Source organism: Grampus griseus (assembly GCF_964374135.1).
Source record: "Grampus griseus genome assembly, chromosome: 15".
NCBI lineage: Eukaryota > Metazoa > Chordata > Mammalia > Artiodactyla > Delphinidae > Grampus > Grampus griseus.
Window position 1 is genome coordinate 86700408 of NC_139009.1, and position 22323 is coordinate 86722730.

A 22323-nucleotide genomic window follows, 5' to 3' on the forward strand; every position below is an offset into this window, starting at 1 on the left:
TGACTCACATATGTGACTGAAGCAGCAATTCTATGTTTGATGCACTCTGAGATTTTCTATTTTGTTCCCTTTTAAAAAGAAGACAGCACGTACACACAGGCTGGTCACAACCCCGTTAAACCGATTTTCTGATCCATTAGTGGCTTTTCAATCAGAATGTGAAAAATTCTGCCTTAGATTTAACGTATCGGCTATTTTTTTTTCTTCTAATTCACTCATCACAACTTGTGGGAAGTCTCTGCAGTGTTGAAAGAAAAGAACAGAAGGAAGGAGGGGTATGGGTTTCTGCCCAGCGGGGCCGCTCCACTGCCAGGTGGCCCCGGGAGGGCACTGAGTGTCCTCGGATGGAGGAGAGGGTGCTGGCCTGAGCACAGGCCAGCCCTGAGGGGTGCTGAGAGCTGGGGCAGCTCTGCAAGCTCATTTTGTCCAACTTCCCGTCCAAAACGCATGAGACGTTTTCTGTCCTGTCTTTTTATTTTATTTTTTTAGGTCTTTTGTAGTAGTGGCACAGGGATGCTCTCATCATTTTCAGACTTTACACTGTTTTATCCTCTTGGTTTGCTGGTGCTCTAGCAGGTTTTTGAGGAAAGCAGAGAGATCGGTTTTGGTAATAACCAGCTTTTAGGCATTTAGCCACTGTCACCTTCTCTGCTGGTGAGTGGCTGGTCGCCAGCCATGGGACCCAGTCCGTCCTATATCAGGTGCAGGTGCTGCCTCTTGGACCAGGCCCCGCCCTGAGCCCTTGTCGGGTCGCCAGACGCTGAGCCCCGTGCCCGCGTGGAGCCCATGCCGGGTCCCCACGCGCTGAGCCCTGTCCCCGCACTGAGCTTTGCCGTGTCTCCGCAGGCCTCGGCAGGACCCGCAGGAAGACAAGCGCCCGAGATGCATCGCCCACACCCAGCATGGACGCGGAGTTCCCCGCCAACGGAGGCGGCGCCGACCGCATCTACGACCTCAGCATCCCGGCCGTGGTCAAGTTCGCGTACGCGGCCGAGCGCGAGGACGAGCTGTCGCTGGTGAAGGGCTCGCGCGTCACCGTCATGGAGAAGTGCAGCGACGGCTGGTGGCGGGGCAGCTACAACGGGCAGGTGGGCTGGTTCCCATCCAACTACGTGCTGGAGGAGCTGGACGAGGCGGCCGCCGACGCGCCCGGGGGCCCGAGCCTGCGGCCCAGCGCCGCGCTCAGCAACGGCCAGGGCGCGCGGGTCCTGCACGTGGTGCAGACGCTGTATCCCTTCAGCTCGGTCACCGAGGAGGAGCTCAACTTCGACAAGGGCGAGACCATGGAGGTGATCGAGAAGCCCGAGAACGACCCCGAGTGGTGGCGCTGCCGCAACGCGCGCGGCCAGGTCGGCCTGGTGCCCAAGAACTACGTGGTGGTGCTGAGCGAGGGCCCGGCCCTGCACGCCGGCTCTGGCCCCGCGGGGCCTGCGCGCGCCGGCCGGTTCGCGGGCCGCGAGTGGTACTACGGGAACGTGACGCGCCACCAGGCCGAGTGTGCGCTCAACGCGCGGGGCGTGCAGGGCGACTTCCTCGTCCGCGACAGCGAGTCCTCGGTGAGTGCGGGGTTGGGGGGGCAGAGGGGTGTGCCCGTGTGTGTGCACGTGTGTGGGTCTGTGTGTGTGATGTGTACACGTGTGCGTGTGTGCACGGGGCGCGCAGGGCGGCTTGCTCATCAGGGACAGAGAGTCCTCGGTGAGTGGAACGCTCGAAGGAAGCGGAGAGTATGTATGTGTGCGTTCGTGTGCCATTCCCTTCTCAGGTGTGTGAATGGCCTCAAGCAGCAAGGGTATTTGGGGCTCATGTTAAGAGGGATGAACACGGTTGGTCTGTGTTCTGAGACCCCCCGCTCTGCCGTGGGCTGAAATCCGCCTGGACTGCCCGGCCTTAGCTGCACCTCTCCTCCGGGAGGTGCGTTCTTGCAGACGGCACGGTAAGTACAGTGTGTTGTTAGCTTCTGAAGGTTTGCTGCCTCTTGACTGAGATCACCCCTGTTCTGTCGTGCAGACTCAAATGTCATTCTCTCCCCTGGTTTCCCCGTTAATGACCCCGTCTCAGCCCTGGCGGCTGACCTTGTTTCCTCTCTGGGTCTGAGACACATCAGATGTTCTCAGCAAGGCGGGCACCCGGGTTCTGACACAGCCTTTGTTGGTTGGTTGGTTGGTTTTGCTTTTTAAGCCGCGTAATCCTCAGTACATCTCTGCCTCAGGCACCACTGAGTTTATTTCTGAAAAGCTTTTAAAGCACTTAGGAAGAGAACAGAAACGGAAAAGACAGTTGTCGAGAGAGAGGAGTTTGTGTGTGAGAGCGGAGTCGGCGGCATGAGGCCTCTCGACTTGGAGCAGATTGGTTTCCAGCACGGGTTCGGAGGTCTGTGTTTCAGGTGTATGGCCGAGCCCGTCTGGGGGAACTGGGCTGTGTCACGCGAATTAGCCTTTTTGTGTTTTCATTGTGGAGGTGCTACTAAACCGATGTTGTCGATCCCTGCAAATACACCTTCCAGAGTGAGTCCCCCCGAAAGGAGAGTTTTGAAGATCGAGTCCAGTGTAATTTCCTTTGTACTGGTTCCTGCAGACTTCAGCTTAATTTTTAATTTTTTTTTCTTTTTTGGCTACATTGGGTCTTCGTTGCTGCACGTGGGCTTTCTGTAGCTGCGGCAAGCGGGGGCTACTCTTCGTTGCAGTGCGTGGGCTTCTCATTGCGGTGGCTTCTCTTGTTGCAGAGCATGGGCTCTAGGCATGCAGGCTTCCGTAGTTGTGGCACGCGGGCTCAGTAGTTGTGGCACACGGGCTTAGTTGCTCTACGGCATGTGGGACCTTCCTGGAACAGGGAACGAACCCGTGTCCCCTGCATTGGCAGGCGGATTCTTAACCGCTGTGCCACCAGGTAAGTCCCAGTTTAATTTTTTAAACACAACCTGTAAGACTGGTAAGCTCGTGCTATGTACTGTAATTGTTGTCTTCTGGAAAGGTTGATACCACAGTAAGTAAGTGCATAGTCAAGGTTCCTGTTGACTGATCTGGGAGGAGCTCGAGGCCCCAGAAGTAATTTTCCCCGTCAGAGAGGGGGGCAGATGTGATGGTGGTGGAAACTGGCCCCCCTGATGGCGGCAGCAGGTCGTGGAGTCGGCGGCGCCTGCCCTGTGCTTGGGCAAAGCGCTCAGGGCCTGAACGCTAACTGCATCTAAAGTCTGAATACTGAGCTTTTCTTTGCTTTCTTTTTTTTCTTAAATTTTAATTGAATTATAGTTGCTTTACAATGTTGTGTTAATTTCAGGTCTACAGCAAAGTGAATCAGCTATACATATACATATATCCCCTCTGTTTTAGATTCTTTTCCCATATAGGCCATTACAGAGTATTGAGTAGAGTTCCCTGTGCTATACAGTAAGTAGGTCCTTGTTGATTATCTGTTTTATATATAGTAGTGTGTGTATGTCAACCCCATTCTCTCAATTTATCCCTCCCCCCTTTATCCCCTGGTGACCATAAGTTTGTTTTCTACCTCCGTGACTCTCCTTCTCTTTGGTAAATAAGTTCGTTTGTACCTTTTTTTTTAGATTCCACATATAAGCGATACCATAAAGACAAATATCATATGATATCGCTGAGGTTTTCTTATCCAGAGTTGGTGGTTTCTGGCAGGACATCACGTTAAGTTGTTCTAACGTGAGGTCAGCTCCGTGCACAGCTCAGGGCGGAGGCTTCAGAGAATCGGGTCCGGAGCACTTCCAGCCCTCCTGAGAGAAACTCAGAGGAAGCACCGGTTACCCGATCAGAGTAGGAGGTGATCAAGGGACAGGTTCGATCCGAGTCGAGGAGTATTGTCTTGATTTTGGAATGTTGGGTTTGAAGAGACGTCTTAGAAGGGAGAGGGCTGAAAGCAGCCCCCCAGTGTGGAGACAGGGCCCCACGTCCTTCTGTCCAGGTCTGGGGTAGGGGACAGTCCTTGGCAGAAGGTAGAGGGACATCGCTGGCTTAGGGAGGACCTGTTGCTTTTCCATGGGACACACATGCAGGCAGTGGTCACTGTCTGATCTCGGGACTGAGTCCTTTTGGAGGTGGAGGGGTACTTTATCTGGCCTCCATCCCAGAACTTGAAGAAGCTCCAGTGTCACATTTGTCTCACATTATTAGAGAAAAAGCTAACTTTTTCTAAATCATTGAAACATCTTGGCATCTCTAAGGTGAGAGCCTGGGCTCCAAAGCCACTGCCAGGCCGGCGTGAGCCCTTGGCTTCATAATCTTGCAGGTTCTGGGTCAGCGTTCCTGCCGGACTCAGAGGCATCCCCATTTAATTTCCTTTCCTTCCTTGTGGTCTGTGGGCCCAGGGCTCGCCTTGGGTTGAGGGAACTGCAGGACCTCCTCTGTAAGCACAGCTTTTTTAGAGTGCATCTTCAAGATGCGTTTCATTTTTTAAATATCCTGAGGGATTCCAAGGTAAATAAGCTCGACTCTTGCTTGGTATTTTGCATTTAAAAATATTTCATATTTTTCTGTTTTGAAAAGTAAAAATATACCCAGCTCTGAGTCCTGGGAAATCTGTGCTTGCGGGGGATGGATACGGGGGGGAGGGGGAGGGAGGGATGTGCATATTTCAGAAAAAGAAGCAAAACTTTGGCATAGCCTGCAACATCCCGGGTCAGTGATATGCTGGGTGTTTCAGAGGTTTCTGTTAGACATGTTTTATCAGTCAATGAATGAACCAGACCACCCTGCTTTGGCTGTCCTTCCTGTCCTGAATCTTAATATCGACTGTTCTTTCTTCATCTTCTCTCTCCCCCTCCCTTGCTCTCCTCCCTCACCTGCAATTGTCATTTATCCTCAGCAGCTAAAGATGAAACGGTATGGCTTCTTCTTCTCCATATTTAACCATCATACCTCCACCTGCTAATCCAAACCTCATTAAATCTAGCAAATTCAAAATTCCTACCTGCCTTCTGATGCTCAGCGTAAATCCTTATATATTTGTTCAGCCTTATCCTGTGGATGTGGTTAGGAAGCTCTGCTTACGATGGAGAATAACCAGTAACTAGATTTCTGTGTGCTCTGTAAGTGGTCAGTGTTTTATTTCTTCCATTACTATAGAAAGTGACAGGTTACAACTAGGATGAGGTCTGCGAAGCATCAGCCTGTGGTATAGGAAGGCATTTTTCTCTGTAAGACATTAGGGATCCCAAAGAGAGCATCTGTTTCACCTTATTTATTGTGTCCGCCAGTAGTATTTGGATACTAATTTTTTGTCATACAGCACATTCACGTGTGAAAAGACTTGCTAAAGATAACTTACTGTATATATTGGCCACACTAACAGTCTATTTGGGTTTCATCTCTTACTCTTTTAAAAAAAATCTATTAGAATTATTTGGCCAGGAAGAAACAGAATAGAAGGATTAGCATAGTTCCTTGCTATATTTTTCAAATTGCATTTCTTATAGTAATTGGAACTTTTTTTTTTTTTTTTTTTTTTTTTGCGGTACGCGGGCCTCTCACCGCTGTGGCCTCTCCCGTTGCGGAGCACAGGCTCCGGACGCGCAGGCTCAGCGGCCATGGCTCACGGGCCCAGCCGCTCCGCGGCATGTGGCATCTTCCCGGACCGGGGCACGAACCCGTGTCCCCTGCATCGGCAGGCGGACTCCCAATCACTGAGCCACCAGGGAAGCCCTGTACCTGTAGTTTTTAACAGCACACACCCACAGGCAGACCCGGAGTGAGGGACGGGGGGCTACCGCCCCAGCAGGTGCACGTGGGCCCTTCCAGCCCATGTTTTCTGCCCTGGTTGTGGTTTCTTCCCCTGGTGAAGGGGAAGCACCTTGTGGGGCGAGGTGAGAAGCCTGGACAGAGGGAGGAACGTTTGCATTCGGCTCTGGTCGGTGCTTGCTGAACATTTCCTTCTTGGAGGCAGGCGGGCCCACCTCTTCTCTCCCCGCTGCCAGGGGTCTTCACCGCGTGTCCTTTGGAAACAGTTCCTTGGCGACTTGCAGAAGAAATTCTACAAGAAGCATTTACGTTTTGGTCTGGAGATGCGGGCAGGGAACGTACTTGCCCAGCAGAGATGGTGTCCGAGGCAGCTAACGGTCCCGATATTCAGATACTCAGGAGGCCCAGTGCGTGTACCAGCCAGAGCCAGGCAGAGTCCCTGTTGCATTTCAAGGAGGTTGAGATAGAAAAATGTCAGGTTCAGGGACGATTGTTGCCTGACCCCAGGCCAGAGGGGGGCAACCCTTTTTGGTTCAGGAGCCAGGTCTGAGCCGTGTCGAGGGTAATCTGAAGGAAATGATGGGTTCCTTTGTACCCCCGCCGAGGCCCCTCCTCTCAGCATCCCTTCTGCCAGGGGCCCCCTGCCGATTCCTGTGGTAACTTCCAAGGCAGGAGAGCTCGTGTCCTCACCCATCCTGCTACTTCGGTTTCCTCTGTCCAGATTATAAGGTTTCCACCGGAATTACACCAGTTTTTTAGCACATAAACTTTTTTTAAAAATGTTTTTTATTGTGGTGGCAAAATATATATAGCATAAAAGTTGAACATTTTAATCATTTTCAAGTGCAAGTTCAGCGACGTTAAGCGTATTCACATTGTTGTGCAAGCGTTACCACCATCCTTGCCCAGAGCTCTTCCGTTTCCCTCACTGGAGCTCTGTCCCCATTGAATGCTAACTCCCCATGCCCTCCCCCAGCCGCAGGCTGTTTTCTACTCTCTGTCTCTAGGAATTTGACTAAGTACCTCCTCGTATAAGTGGAATCACGCAGTGTCTGTGCTTTTCTGTCTGGCTTACTTCACTCGGCGTAATGTCCTCAAGGTTCATCCGTGCTGTAGCCTGGGTCAGAATGCCCTTCCTTTTTTAAAGCTGAGTGATACTCCATTGTTTGGATGGACCACGCTTTGTTTATCCGTCATCTGTCAAAGGGCAGGTGGGTTGCTTCCACCTTTTGGCTACCGTGAATAATGCCACTGTGAACATGGGTGTGTAAGTGTCTGTACAAGTCTCTCTTTCAGTTCTTGAAGGTCTATACCCAGCAGAGATTTTGGAGCAAACGGTGATTCGTTGGTGAATTTTTTGAGGAACCGCAGTCTGTTTTCCACGGCGGCTGCACCACTCTACCTTTCACCAGCTGTGCCTAGGGGTTCCGGTTTTTACACATCCTTGCCAACAGTTGTTGTTTTGGTGTTTTTGTTTTCTCATAATAACCAGCCTTATAGGTGCAAAGTGGTGTCTCACTGTGGTTGCGATTTGCATCAGCTCAGAGCCTTTCAGTCTCAGCTGCACTCTTGGCCTATTTGTGGGTGTTTCTCATGGTGCTGTTACCAAGCAGTTCCTAAACGTGGCCTCAGTAGCACTGCAAGAGCAGCACAGAGAAATAAAAGAGTCGCCCCACGGAGCTCATAACACAGAAAGCTGTTTTATCATTCTGTTAGATCACCCTCCCTAGTCGTCCAATAGAGCCTTCTTTTATTTTTATTTTATTTTCTTATTTTTTGGCCATGCCACACAGCACGTGGGATCTTAGTTCCCTGACCAGGGATCGAACTTGCGCCCCCTGCAGTGGAAGCGTGGAGTCTTAACCACTGGACCACCAGGGAGGTCCCAATATAGCCTTCTTTTAATCAAAAGTGATTCCCTGTCTGTACTTACACCACAGGCTGTAAATTGATATGTGTATATATATATATATATATATATATATATAATATCATTTATTATTGATAAGTCTCTCCAGGCATGGCATGGCCAAAAGACAGAGAATGACAAGGGCAGTATTCTAAAAGTCTGTCCTCCGAGGTGTTCCCATTAACTTTAGGACATGCATCTGGGGACGCAGGGAGGGATAATCGCACACGCACATACTAACTTACAAATGGACCGTAAACACTTCCGTTGAAAGATTAGGTAGATGGACTTTGAGGGCCGTACTGTGCTTGCCGGTCGATTTCTCTTCACTTGTGTAAACAAGTCTATTTCAGAAGCTAATGAGAGCCATCATATTTGATCATGTCACCTGTGGGATTGGCTTTAGGCCTATAGAGTAAATATTTCAGAGACACATTTATAGGAGAATAGAAAATGCCAGTCAGAAGGTAAACTGATGTAAACACAAAGAGGAGAGCTCCTGTATAGAGGGGGAGTCAATTTTGATGAGAAAAGCCTCTGCCGGACGGCTGGGGGTGGCGGTGATCTAATGGGTGATGGACCTGGAAGGCTGGGGGTAGCGGTGATCTAATGGGTGATGCACCTGGAAGGCCACTTTTCTGAGATGAGAACCGGGAGAGTATCGATCAGCGGAGTACAATCTGCCTTCAGCCCACTGGCTCTCAGGTTTCTTTGGCAAAGGAGCTACTTCTCTGGACAAAAGAGTACCTTCCTTAAAGAAGCAAAAAAGAGAGAAAAATTTCCATGTACCAGACAAGGGGGAAAGAATGACACAGCTTTTGATAAGAAATCGACAAGGTGACCCCTCTTTGGGGGCAGAGAGAGCCTTAAATATTTGTATCAGTTGTTGGTGCTTGAAGACCAGCATGACCAGAAATCCACCCAGCGCCCAGCTGGGAGGCTCAGTAGACCGCACAAGGGGCACTTCTATTCTCATCTTGCCCTAAAATCTGAAGTGAAAGATACGTGGACATGTTAAGGTTATTAAAGACTCAGGAGGGCCTGGGAGCAAAGTCCCTGCTTCCTCTGTTATTTCTTCACAGCCACGTGCTTAGAAAAAAATCACGTGAATACCTAGGCTATTGGGGATGGAGGATGAATCAAAGGATATTGTGGGCTCTTCTCAGTGCTCCTTTTTTTTTTTTAATACTGGTGATGAGAAAATCGTGCTTAAATCTTGAGTAAAGGAGAGAAATATTTGACCAGGGGGTCTACTTTATAAAAATATAAAGGTGCTTTTCAGCAAGTGTTTGAAACAATGGATCGAGTTGGTGAAGCTGTAGAAATAGTATCAAAGATGGTATAATTTGGTTTTCCTTCCTAAAAGTTGTTGTGAGCAGAAATTGCAAAGAGGTAAGATGGAAGAATTACCTGAAGGAACGACTAGAGGAAGAGATGCTCAAAATTGGAGATTCACCTGTCAGTGCACTTATTGAGCACCTACTGTGATCCGGTGTGGAGATGTGGAGTGCAATCAGGGTCTAGTACTCCGAGGGATTCATATTCAAATAGGGACCTAAAATCTAAAAACAAAAATAGTGATAATAAAAGCCCTGAGAGAGGGTGGTTTTTTTGTCAGTCTATCAGCTGTCCTCACACTCCCCTTGGAAAATGACTGCCTAAAATGTCAGGTGAGTGAATGACTTAAACGAACAGATAATTCTTCAGAACCCCAGGTTCAAAACCTGTGAGAATAGAAAAGTCAATTCTTCGAAGAATAGTCCGAGGGAAGGAGAGAACAAGAAGTGATGTGATGTTTGAATTCAATTTGAAAAGTTAGCACAGTATTCTGCAAAGAGAAATTATACCAAATAAGGAGAAAGGGAACCATGGGAACATTTGGACAGTGGGAAGAAGCAGGAAGATAGGATTGAAGGGAGGACGGAAGCTAGGTGTTCCAAAATTGGAAACAGGTACAGGACCCAGTCTAGGTTTTAGTCCAGCCCAAGACAACTTTAACAACTTGCGGTCCCGTGGTGGCTTAAAAAGATGTCCACAAATCATCTGATACCCGTCCTTTCAAAGGGTGGAGGTGACGGCCTCCCCGTCAGCAGGGTGTCGCTTGATAACTCACATCTGATGAATAGAATGTGGCAGGAGAGGTGCTGGGAGACTCCCGGGACTGGGTCGTACGTGCGTGTGGCTCTGCTGCATCTGGGACCGCTTGATTTATGGGGGGCTGGCCGCCACGTTGTGGAGGTGCTGAGGCAGGACTGTGGGGAGGCTGCAAGACCAGGGACGGAGGCCTCCGAGCGGCTCATGTGAGCGGACCACCTTGTACGTGGACCTGCCTCCCCAGCTGGGCCTTCGGATGACCGCAGCCTCAGCCCATGTCTTCCCTACAGCCTGATGGAGCTTGGCGGCCCCAGGTCAGTCAAGGTTTAAGGCACTCCCAGATTCCCAATTAGAAATTGTTATTTAAGCCACTGGATTTGGGAGAGATTTGTTACACAGCGGTAGACACATAGTACGAGTAGCCCAGGTAGAACACAGGACCATAATAAGATAGGAGACAACTGGAACTGAACATTAAAGTTCAGGAGGTTGTGCTTTGCCCTTTGTGTTTGAAGAGAGAACAGACAGGTGGCTTTCATGTCAGCGATGTTCCTTTCCTTCTGCTGAAACCCAGGAGGAGACTTCAGAGGTACCAGGTGGCAGACGTAGGGGTCTGTACAGCCTCGGTCACTCCAGGGCCAGTTCGCTCAGCGACCATCTGTTGAGTGCTTATTACGTATCAGGCCCAGTTTTTTCTCCCAAATATATAAAAATAAGAAAGAAGGAGCCTCTCTCTCAGAGCGCTTAGAGCCTCGTAGGAGAGCCATGTAGACAAGCACTGATGACAGTGGTCAGAGTGCAGTGCGGTGTGGTGCTTCTGCGCTAGGACGTAGGCCTCTGGTAGGTGGTGTGGAGCTAGGACGTAGGCCTCTGGTAGGTGATGTGGAGCTAGGACGTAGGCTCTGGTAGGTGGTGTGGAGCTAGGACGTAGCCTCTTGTAGGTGGTGTGGAGCTAGGACGTAGGCCTCTGGTAGGTGGTGTGGAGCTAGGACGTAGGCTCTGGTAGGTGGTGTGGAGCTAGGACGTAGGCCTCTGGTAGGTGATGTGGAGCTAGGACGTAGGCCTCTGGTAGGTGATGTGGAGCTAGGACGTAGGCCTCTGGTAGGTGATGTGGAGCTAGGACGTAGGCTCTTGTAGGTGGTGTGGAGCTAGGACGTAGGCTCTGGTAGGTGGTGTGGAGCTAGGACGTAGGCCTCTTGTAGGTGGTGTGGAGCTAGGACGTAGGCCTCTTGTAGGTGGTGTGGAGCTAGGACGTAGGCCTCTGGTAGGTGGTGTGGAGCTAGGACGTAGGCTCTGGTAGGTGATGTGGAGCTAGGACGTAGGCCTCTGGTAGGTGATGTGGAGCTAGGACGTAGGCCTCTGGTAGGTGATGTGGAGCTAGGACGTAGGCTCTGGTAGGTGGTGTGGAGCTAGGACGTAGGCCTCTGGTAGGTGGTGTGGAGCTAGGACGTAGGCTCTGGTAGGTGGTGTAGAGCTAGGACGTAGGCTCTGGTAGGTGGTGTGGAGCTAGGACGTAGGCCTCTGGTAGGTGATGTGGAGCTAGGACGTAGGCTCTGGTAGGTGGTGTGGAGCTAGGACGTAGGCCTCTGGTAGGTGATGTGGAGCTAGGACGTAGGCTCTTGTAGGTGGTGTGGAGCTAGGACGTAGGCCTCTGGTAGGTGGTGTGGAGCTAGGACGTAGGCCTCTTGTAGGTGATGTGGAGCTAGGACGTAGGCTCTTGTAGGTGGTGTGGAGCTAGGACGTAGGCCTCTGGTAGGTGGTGTGGAGCTAGGACGTAGGCTCTTGTAGGTGGTGTGGAACTAGGACGTAGGCTCTGGTAGGTGGTGTGGAGCTAGGACGTAGGCCTCTGGTAGGTGATGTGGAGCTAGGACGTAGGCTCTGGTAGGTGGTGTGGAGCTAGGACGTAGGCCTCTGGTAGGTGATGTGGAGCTAGGACGTAGGCTCTTGTAGGTGGTGTGGAGCTAGGACGTAGCCTCTTGTAGGTGGTGTGGAGCTAGGACGTAGGCTCTGGTAGGTGGTGTGGAGCTAGGACGTAGGCTCTTGTAGGTGGTGTGGAGCTAGGACGTAGCCTCTTGTAGGTGGTGTGGAGCTAGGACGTAGGCTCTGGTAGGTGGTGTGGAGCTAGGACGTAGGCTCTGGTAGGTGGTGTGGAGCTAGGACGTAGGCCTCTGGTAGGTGGTGTGGAGCTAGGACGTAGGCTCTGGTAGGTGGTGTGGAGCTAGGATGTAGGCTCTGGTAGGTGATGTGGAGCTAGGACGTAGCCTCTTGTAGGTGGTGTGGAGCTAGGACGTAGGCTCTGGTAGGTGGTGTGGAGCTAGGACGTAGGCCTCTTGTAGGTGATGTGGAGCTAGGACGTAGGCTCTGGTAGGTGGTGTGGAGCTAGGACGTAGGCCTCTGGTAGGTGATGTGGAGCTAGGACGTAGGCTCTTGTAGGTGGTGTGGAGCTAGGACGTAGGCCTCTGGTAGGTGGTGTGGAGCTAGGACGTAGGCCTCTTGTAGGTGATGTGGAGCTAGGACGTAGGCTCTTGTAGGTGGTGTGGAGCTAGGACGTAGGCCTCTGGTAGGTGGTGTGGAGCTAGGACGTAGGCTCTTGTAGGTGGTGTGGAGCTAGGACGTAGGCTCTTGTAGGTGGTGTGGAGTTAGGACGTAGGCCTCTGGTAGGTGGTGTGGAGCTAGGACGTAGGCTCTTGTAGGTGGTGTGGAGCTAGGACGTAGACCTCTGGTAGGTGATGTGGAGCTAGGACGTAGGCCTCTGGTAGGTGGTGTGGAGCTAGGACGTAGGCTCTTGTAGGTGATGTGGAGCTAGGACGTAGGCCTCTGGTAGGTGGTGTGGAGCTAGGACGTAGGCTCTTGTAGGTGATGTGGAGCTAGGACGTAGGCCTCTGGTAGGTGGTGTGGAGCTAGGACGTAGGCCTCTGGTAGGTGGTGTGGAGCTAGGACGTAGGCTCTTGTAGGTGATGTGGAGCTAGGACGTAGGCCCTTGTAGGTGATGTGGAGCTAGGACGTAGGCTCTTGTAGGTGGTGTGGAGCTAGGACGTAGGCTCTGGTAGGTGATGTGGAGCTAGGACGTAGGCTCTGGTAGGTGGTGTGGAGGTAGGACGTAGGCCTCTTGTAGGTGGTGTGGAAAGCATGTTCTCTGGAGACTTTAATTGAAAGCCGTTCTAAACAATCGACGAGATGCTGATGGCTGTCTTTATAAAGCTTCATAAGGAGCTTAAAGAAGGGCCACTAGGTGACAGTTTTGCTTAATACGTCCCCAAAGATGCTGTGCTTCTGGCATAACTGTAGTTTATTCAACTGCCCCGGTCTCTTCCCAGTTTCAGGAGTTCTCTCTGTTCCATAGTTGCAAAAACTGAAGAACTGTTGGGAAACTTGCCCAAGGTGTCAAAGCCAGTAAGTAAAGGAGCCAAAATAGGAGAGCAGGCAGCCTGGCAGTGGAGCCAGTGACTCGGCTCTCCTGCTTCTCAGCAGCACGACTGTGGTGGAAAACGGGGGCCTGGATGGGTCACCGCCTGCCCGTGTCACGTGACCATCTGCTCATGGTGGACTGGTTCCTTACAGACTGGTGCTTCTTCTGAAAACAGCTAGAATAGCTGGACAAAACATTGAGACAAACACAGAGCAGCAGAGAAGTAGACCTTCAGTAGTCTATGGTGCTGGGGGGCAGAAATGGGAGGTCAGGCCCCCTGAGGGGGCAGGGCCCCCAAAAATCTATACACTGGGATCAAAGACAAACTGGGAATAACACCAGACTGTAATCAGTTACATCCCTCATTGAACTAAGGTGCCCTGCCCACCCTGGGTGCAGAAGCAAAGCAAACCCTCTCGGAGGACAGTAATACCATTGAGAACCTCAAAGTGTCTCTTTGATTTTTTTTTATACACAATATGCAGCATTCAAAGAAAAATTACCAGGAGACAAAACTAGATGACCAAAATCAAAGGCGGGGGGAAGACATTAGAACAGACCCACAGATTTCAAGTTTTTATTTTATTTATTTATAAATTATTTATTTATTTCTATTTTTGCCTGCATTGGGTCTTCGTTGCTGCACACAGGCTTTCTCTAGTTGTGTTGAGCGGGGACTACTCTTCGTTGCAGTGTGCGGGCTTCTCATTGCAGCGGCTTCTCTTGTTGCAGAGCACAGGCTCTAGATGCGCAGGCTTCAGTAGTTGCAGCGTGGGGGCTCAGTAGTTGAGGCACATGGGCTTAGTTGCTCTATGGCATGTGGGATCTTCCCGGACTAGGGTTTGAACCCATGTCCCCTGCACTGGCAGGCAGATTCTTAACCACTGCGCCACCAGGGAAGTCCAGATTTTGAGTTTTGAAATGCAGTCTTTAAGGTATATGGATAAATAGGTTCAAGAAACTCAGCAAGATGAATGTGAGCAGAGAATTAGAAGTAATAAGGGAGAATCAAGTGAGAATCCTAGGACTAAAAAATACAGTAACTGAAATTAAGGACTTGGTGGGTTTACAGCAGATTAAATGCAGCTGAAGAAAGGATTGGTAAATAGGAAGATAGCTCAGAGGAAGAGAGATTTTAGGATACACGTGCAAAAAAATAAAAGGACAGAAAATACAGAAAAGAGCGTAGAGATTTTGCTACAGACCGAATGTTTGCATGTTGTCCTTCCCCCCCAACTTCCCACCTTGTTAAATTCATAGGCTGAAGCCTGATCCCCAATATGATGGGATTGGGAGGGAGCCCTCTTGAATGGGATTAGTGCCCTTATAAAAGAGACCCTCTGCCACATGAGGACACAGTGAGAGGGTGGCTGGCTGTGAACCAGGAAGCAGGTCTTCACCAGACACTGAATCTCCTGGCTACTTCACCTTGGACTTCCAGCCTCCCGAACTGTGAGGAATACACTTCTGTCATTTTTAAACCACCCAGTTTATGGTATTCTGTTGTCGTAAACAGAACTAAGATTTACAGGACCAAGTGAGAGGTTTAACATACATGTAATTGGTGTCCCCAAAGAGGGGACGTCGGGGTGGGGGTGGACAGGAGGGTGGAGCCATGTTTGAAGAGGGATGTGCCCCTGCCCCGTGACCCACTAGTGGCCGAGCCCAGTCTTCCAGTTTCAAGTTCAGCACCTTTAGAACATCTTTCATTGTGACACGTAATACACAAAAAAATTTCATTTAAAAAGTACATGTTGAACCCAGGTCAGGAAGGTCAAAAAATAGGACCCAGGTCAAGGTCAAGAGATAGGATGTTGGCGGCCCTCTGGAAGCTACTCACATACCTGTATGTGCCTCCTGATTGCACTGCCCCTCCTGCTAGAGATCACTGCTCCCTTTCACTGGGAGCTGGTCGTTTTGTTTACCATTTTAGACGTATGTTTGTGTGTTTGGGTTCTGCCTGCTTCTGGTTTGTACAGTTGATATCGCACTGTGGCTGTTCTTACTTTCTTCTTTTGTCCACACTTTGTGAGATCGTTCAGTCCGTGTGGACACATTCATTTTGTTGTGTGATGAAGCGTCCCCTCCTGTGTTTATTGACTCCTGCGGTGGACGTAAGGCATGTCGGCACCTGGGGCCAGCATGAGTAGTCCTGCTGCACCTGTACACGCTCCTCTGAACCAGAGCACGCCCTGGGGTGAGACAGCCGGGTCCTGGAGAAAGCGCGTCTTCAGCTTCTCGATGGTGCAGAGACCCTGTGTCCAGGCCCGCAGCAGTTCTGGCTCGTGCTCCCACCACCGGGAGGGGCTCCCGGTACAGCTCTCTCCCTGCCTCGGAAATGACCGTGGCTTGCTGGCTCTGGATGAGGGACTCCCCCTGTACCCAGCATGGGAGACGCACAGCACTCCCTCGTGTGGGCCTGTGTCTCCAGGTCATTCGCGCCCCAGCTGCTGGCCTGGTGGGTTTCGGTCCTCTTTCTCAATGCAGACAGGCCAGCAGACACCTGTCACAGTTCTGTGACAAGCTTAGGATTAGAGCATCGCTGAGTCCTCCCGCCAGCACTCCCCGCCCGTGCAGGCGAGTGTGGCTCCGGCCTTCCTCACTCGACTCCCCGGAGGCTGGGAGCTGAGCCTGGAAGGATCGCAGCCCTCGTGTACCAGGCCGATGGGGCCGACTTCTCAGGGATCGTGCGGGGCAAGTTCGTTCCGGGCCTGGAGCAGCCGCGTCTCCGTCAGATCCAGGGCACCGGCTCGGTGTGAAGGGAAGAGAGTCCCTGCTGTCCCTTCTGGGGGCTTCCCCACAGGGACTGTCTAGAGCAGGGCCTGACTTCTCAGGACAGAGTCAGAAGGGCATCCGCCGCCTGGGGGTGAGCTTGGCCCGGCGGGGCCGCCTCCTTCGAGAGGCTCCTTAGCCCGCAAAGCTCATTCCTGTCTTGTCCTCGTGGCTCTGAGCATTTGAAAACCCTGCTGGTGGTTGGCTCAGAGCCCATTTCTCAAACTGCATCCGCGTCCCCGGGAGGGCTCCTGAAACACAGATGTCTGGGCCCCGCCCCAGAGCTGCTGATCAAGGGTTCCGTGCTGGGGCCTGAGAACTCGACTTTTCACCTGACAGATTCCAGGAGACGCTTATGCTGCGGTCTTGGGAGCTCAGTTTGAGAACCGCTGATCCATTTCATCTTCAGGCTTCGTTTAGAATTTAGTGGTAACACGTAACAGTGCATTTTAGTATGTAGATTGGAAAATGTACTCCTGCTGAATTGCGATTGCCCAAAAGGTTCAGCAGCCCTGCTTGACGTAAATTTAGTTCATTCTATGTCCTTAACGTCAAGGTTTCTACTCAGGAGCCCACGAAATTAAAAATTACTTTCTCTGCTGCATTGGTTTTACTGCTGTAATGCACATACACACATGACACACCATGATGTTAAACGAAGGAGCTTAAATTAAAAACAAATTCAGAGTCGTCTGTGGATCATGGGGCTTAATTAAAATTGAGCCTATCACACGCCGACTCTGACTGACTCCCTACTCCCTCCGTACGACGCCCCTTTGTCTGTGAATTGATTAAAGTATCTCTAAAAGGAGCCCAGTGCCTGGCTTGTGCTAAACTATGAAACTGAAGTCGCCTTCTGTCCTTATCTGAAGGCACAGACTCATGGCACAGAATGTATGTGCTTATAAAAATTAACAGATGCTCGAAACTAAACGTCCCTTCACAAAAACCTGAAGCCCCGGGAGAGAGCTGAGCGGTCCCTAGTGTGTATGTGCTGCTGGACCCAGGGGCGTGGTGACTGCCCACGGAGCTTCTCCTTCACCCACCAGGACTGATCACCGTGTGACAGTGGCCCCAGGGCCGGTGCTCCGGGCCATCCTGTGCAGAGCACCTGTCGGGCAGTACCTGTTTTAGTTTGTTCTATTTTCAAAACCGTATACAACATGCACCTTGGGCGGGAATACTGAAGACACCGAGGCCAGCTCGCATCCATCGTGTTCAGTTTCCGGAAGATGGTAGTGATTTGAGAATTGTGCGGGACGATTACTTAGAATGTCCTGTGCTGTTTAGCTGGTTGACAGGGTCATCGTGACATCAGCGTTCGTGACGATTCCTTTTTTTTGAGGGGCCGTCCAAGGCCCCTGCGCCCCATCCGCACTCGCCCTCCTGGGCTGACTCAGAAGATCTTCACCCCATGGTGATTCATTTCTAAGAGATCAAATTGGGGAAATAATTTTCAAGTTCTGTGTCTCCTTCCCCACCTGCTCTGGGCCCCTAATCCTCTAATGGCCATGATTCTGAAACTAATACCTAGCCCAAGGTCTAATCAGAGATAAAACTTCCTGTCTCTTCCTGGGTTTCCTCCAAGTCGTCAAGCCCTGGGCTTAGTATGGAGATAAGGTGAGGTTTTTCCCTTAAAGATTTGTTTTTATTTGTTCAGTTTGGGGCAAAGGGACACACAAATACAAACTATAAATCCATGTGTCTCTGAGATGCGTTTCTGCCTACAGCTGTGACAGGTGGCAGCCCGCCCCAGAGCTGGATTTTCTCAGACCCCCATTTCCCTGAGTTGTCATTCATTCATATGGAGTGATCTCTTGTTTTGCAAGATTTGTGCACCTTAAATCGAATGTTTGCAGAGTCGGCGTAAAAGCCGGTGGATGGGGGCGGGGTGCTTGCTGGTGTTGTCCTGATGGGAGGGATGTGAAGCAGGGGCCGGGCTGGTGGGTGCTCACCAGCAGTAAGTTCCTGGCTTTGGAGAAAGGAGGCAGCCTGGTCTAGGAATTCAGTTTAGACCTGGATTATCCGGCTCCCACCATCCGTAGGGCTCCCTGCGGAACACAGCCGTGGATTGGACGCGGCCCTACCCGGCCTGATGCGTCAGGACGCCTTCTGCTGGACAGTAGCCAAGGGGGGCCGAGCTTATCGGCTTCTCCAGGGCGGTCAGCTTGTGAGCTGAGACCTACGGGAATGGTCGACCAAGGAGGGGGACAAAGGCTGGCTCGAACCACATGAACAGGAGTGAAAGTGGGACTGGGGTTGGGAGGGGCATCCTTCTGTCTCCTCGGTCGGATCTGGGGAAGTGGGGACAGGTGACAGCCCTGGTGGGCCGCGGTGGGCGGCTGGCTTTTATTCTGAGGCCGCTGAGGGAAGCCAGTGTCCGTCCTCCTCTCCCTCAGCCGCCCCGGCCACTTAGTGCCTCCGGAGAGGCAGGACCCTCTCCCTTTCTTCACCGACGTCCCCCCTCCCCTCTTCAGCGCTCACCCACCAGCGCGCGTCTCGGGCCCAGGTCCGGTTTCTGTGGAGGCCTTTCCTGACCTCCCGCCCCGAGTTTAAATGCCCTATGCCACCTCAGTACTCCCTCCTTTCTCTCTGCAGAACTCAGCACAGTTGGCGCCTATGTACCAGCTCCTTCTTTATCCGTTTCCCCCACTGGATGGTCACTTCCAAGAGAGCAGAAGCCCATGCAGAGCATACATGCTGTGCTCTCATGCACACGCAGCCAGGGCATGGCCTGTTTGGTGTGAGTCCGTGTTCAGTAAATAATTGTTTATCGAATTCAGCAATACTTTTTTCCCAAAGAATATTCCTCATTCAGTGTCTTACCCTACATATTTTTCAATAAATGAGATGAAAGACTAATTTTAATAAAAGTAATAGTATCTTTCTAAAATATAATATATTCACATATACCTAGGGCACTGACATAATCACAAATTTAAACATTTCTCAATAAAATCTGTACATGAACCATAGTATAGCCGCCTCTGGGATACTATGAACCATGTTAAAATGCAACCAGAATTTTCCACTGCTCTTAAAATATTTATTTTTAAATAGCTGAGAATTAGAAAAATTTTAAATTTTTAAATTGACATATAGTTGATGTACAATATTCTGTAAGTTACAGGTGTACAGTGTAGTCGTTCACCATTTTTAAAGGTTATACTCCATTTACAGTTATTATAAAATACTGGCTATATTCCCCGTGTTGTACAGTATATCCTTGTAGCTTATTTTATACCTAAAGTTTATACCTCTTAATCCCCTACTGCTGTATTGCCCCTCCCCGCTTCCCTCTCCCCCCTGGTAACCACTAGTTTGTTCCCGATATCTGTGAGTCAGCTTCCTTTTTATGTTCGCTAGTCTGTTGTATTTCTTAGATTCCACATGTAAGTGAGATCATACAGTGTTTGTCTTTCTCTGCCTGACTTCTTCACTTAGCATGATGCCCTCCGAGTCCATCCATGTTGCTGCAAATGACAAAATTTCATTCTTTTTTATGAATGAGTAGTATTCCATTGTATATATGTACCACATCTTTTTTATACGTTCGTGTGTTGATGGACACTTGGGTTGCTTCTGCACCTTGGCAATTGTAAATAGTGCTGCTAAGAAACGTTGGGCTGCATGTATCTTTTTGAATTAGCATTTTGGGTTTTTTTTTTTTTTTTTTTTTTGGATATATACCCAGCAGTGGAATTGCTGGGTCATATGGCGGTTCTATTTTTAGTGTTTTGAGAAACCTCCCTACTGTTCTTCACAATGGCTGCACCAATTTACATTCCCACCAACAGTGCAAGAGGGTTTCCTTTTCTCCAGCTCTCTCCCAACATCTGTTATTTGTGTTCTTTTTGATGACAGTCATTCTGACAGGTGTGAGGTCGTATCTCCTTGTGGTTCTGATTTGCATTTCCCTGATGATTAAACGATGTTGAGCATCTTCTCATGTGCCTGTTGGCCACCTTCATTTCCTCTCTGGAAAATGTCTATGCCGTTCGTCTGCCCATTTTTTTAATTGGGTCGTTTGTTTTTTGATATTGAGTTGTATGAGCTGTTTATATATGTTGGATATATATAAATAACCCCTTATTGGTCACATCATTTGCAAATATTTTCTCACATTCAGTAGGTTGTCTTTTCATTTTGTCGATGGTTTCTTTTCCTTTGCTGTGCAAAAGCTTTTAAGTTTAATTAGGTCCCATTTGTTTATTTTTGCTTTTATTTCCTTTGCTTTAGGAGACAGATCCAAAAGAATATTGCTACGATTTACGTCAGAGTGTCTGCCTGTGTTTTCCTCTCGGAGTTTTATGGATTCCAATCTTACATTTAGGTCTTTAATCCATTTCGAGTTTATTTTTGTATATGATGTTAGAGAATGTTCTAATTTCATTCTTTACAAGTAGCTGTCCAACTTTCCCAGCACCGCTTACTGAAGAGACTGTCTTTTCTCTATTGTATATTCTTGCTTCCTTTGTCGTAGATTGATTGACCATAGGTGTGTGGGTTTATTTGGGGGCTCTCTTTTCTGTTCCGTAGACCCATGTGTCTGCTTTTCTGCCAGCACCACGCTGTTGGGTGAACTTCTAATAGTGGTAGGAGTTAGAGAAAGTGAAACTTCTAGCTGCTGCCTGTATAGAAATGACTCTTTACAAATTCGAGAAATAGCTTGGGGAAATGAAGATTTAACAGCGGTTAACAATGGTGCTGTCCATTCCATAATGAGTCTCCAGTTTTCAAATAATGAAATACATTTAGCACCGAAACCCTACTAAGCAAAGTGTCAGTTTTCTTCACTGCAGAACACGAGCATCTCAGCCGACCTCTGGGTCGTTGTAAAGACCAGGAGCCGCCCCGGGCATGGACGCAGAGCCCGGTGCCCCGCCCCCGACCCTGCTCGTGGCTCGTGGCTCGTGGCCCAGGGCCGGGTGGTAACTGGTGTCCTCTTTCCTCTGCAGCCCAGTGACTTCTCCGTGTCTCTCAAAGCATCAGGGAAGAACAAGCATTTCAAGGTGCAGCTGGTGGACAACGTCTACTGCATCGGGCAGCGGCGCTTCCACACCATGGACGAGCTGGTGGATCACTACAAGAAGGCCCCCATCTTCACCAGCGAGCACGGGGAGAAGCTCTACCTCGTCCGGGCGCTGCAGTGAGCCCAGTGGACGCGCCCCGGAAAGGCGTCCCGGCCCGGGCCCTCCCGCAGGCCCGCTCCCGGTGGCCGCCCCGTCCTTGCTCTCTCCAGCTGGTTTCCCTTTCTGTCCGGGTCGGTTCGTTTGCCATCCGCCCTCCTTTGCCGTCCCAGGCCCTCCTGGACGGTTTTGGTGACGGGGAGGTGAAAGGGGACGAGTCAGATCACTTTATTCCTTCTCCGTGGGAGCCAGCCTTAGTCTGTTCAAATCGCTCGTGCCAGCCAACCCCCCCTTTAAAGACATCGGGCGCGGTTTGGGTGCACCGGAGCCGCCCTTACTTCCGTGAGCCACAGCGCACGTGACAGCGGGGCCGGGCCCTGGGTGGCACCTGCCCAGGGACCACCTGTCCTGGTCCCGGCATCCCTGGATCTGTGTCATTTGCGTTCACACAGCTCCCAGACTCTCCGGGGGTGACCCCGGGCACTCGTAGCAATACTGGAACCACCGGGTGAGACGGGAGGGAAGAAGCTGTCCAGTGCCTTTGGGGCTGCACCTGCAATAAAGAAAAGAGGTCCTGGAGAGTCGGTCCGGAGAATCGGAAAGACAGAGGTTTCGGAAATGTTCCCCCAAGAGATGCCATCTGCATATAGTGCTTTTTCCTCTTGCCCTTCGGCTCGTTTCAATCTCACAATGATGTATTTAATTCTCAAAGTAATATGTATCTATAGCCATTTGTTGACACTAATACAGATGATTAAGGAAAACAGCTGATCTTTGGGAAAGGGGAGCGACCAACACTTCACACACACATACACTATATATATATATAAAATTTGCTTTACAGGGAAATTCTTCAGGGTTTACAAAAGGATATGTGATTGGTAGTAGGAGACACAGAATGTTTATGAAGAAATTGCATTTTCTTTTTTCTTTACATTTGAACTCCTTTATAGTTTAAATATACACTCTTGAGATGGGCACATTCCTACAGCTGAGGAAGGGGTCTTGAGACCTCCTAAACTTGCATACTCAGTTTTTTGGATATTGTAATAAAAAAGTATTATGACACGACTCTGTGTGTGTTCATCTGTGGCAAAGCTCGGACTCAGCGGTGGGACAGGAGCCCCTGCAGCCTTTCCTGAAATTCTCAGTGACCGAAGCGGGGAGCATTTCTAGAGAGGTGTTCTAACAAATTTATTACTCGTGTGTTTTCTTTTTCTACCGCCGCATTTTTTAATCTTGAAATAATTTTAATTAGAGCGACTCCAAGAGAAACCGGAATCTCAAGCTTGCCTTTACTCTTACCTTTAC

General features: G+C 50.1%; 1 protein-coding gene across 7 annotated transcripts in view; it reads left to right on the top strand.

Annotated features, from left to right (window-relative positions):
- NCK2 (NCK adaptor protein 2) overlaps positions 1-22080 on the top strand; it is a 135458-nt gene extending 113378 nt beyond the window's left edge. For all 7 annotated transcript variants that reach the window (XM_082672903.1, XM_082672902.1, XM_082672905.1 and 4 more), the window contains 2 exons: positions 847-1556; positions 20842-22080. In XM_082672903.1, coding sequence (XP_082529029.1) covers positions 847-1556; positions 20842-21036 — 905 coding nt within the window. In that variant the 3' untranslated portion in view covers positions 21037-22080. The remainder of the gene's footprint in view (positions 1-846; positions 1557-20841) is intronic.
- The last annotated feature ends 243 nt before the right edge of the window (positions 22081-22323 follow it).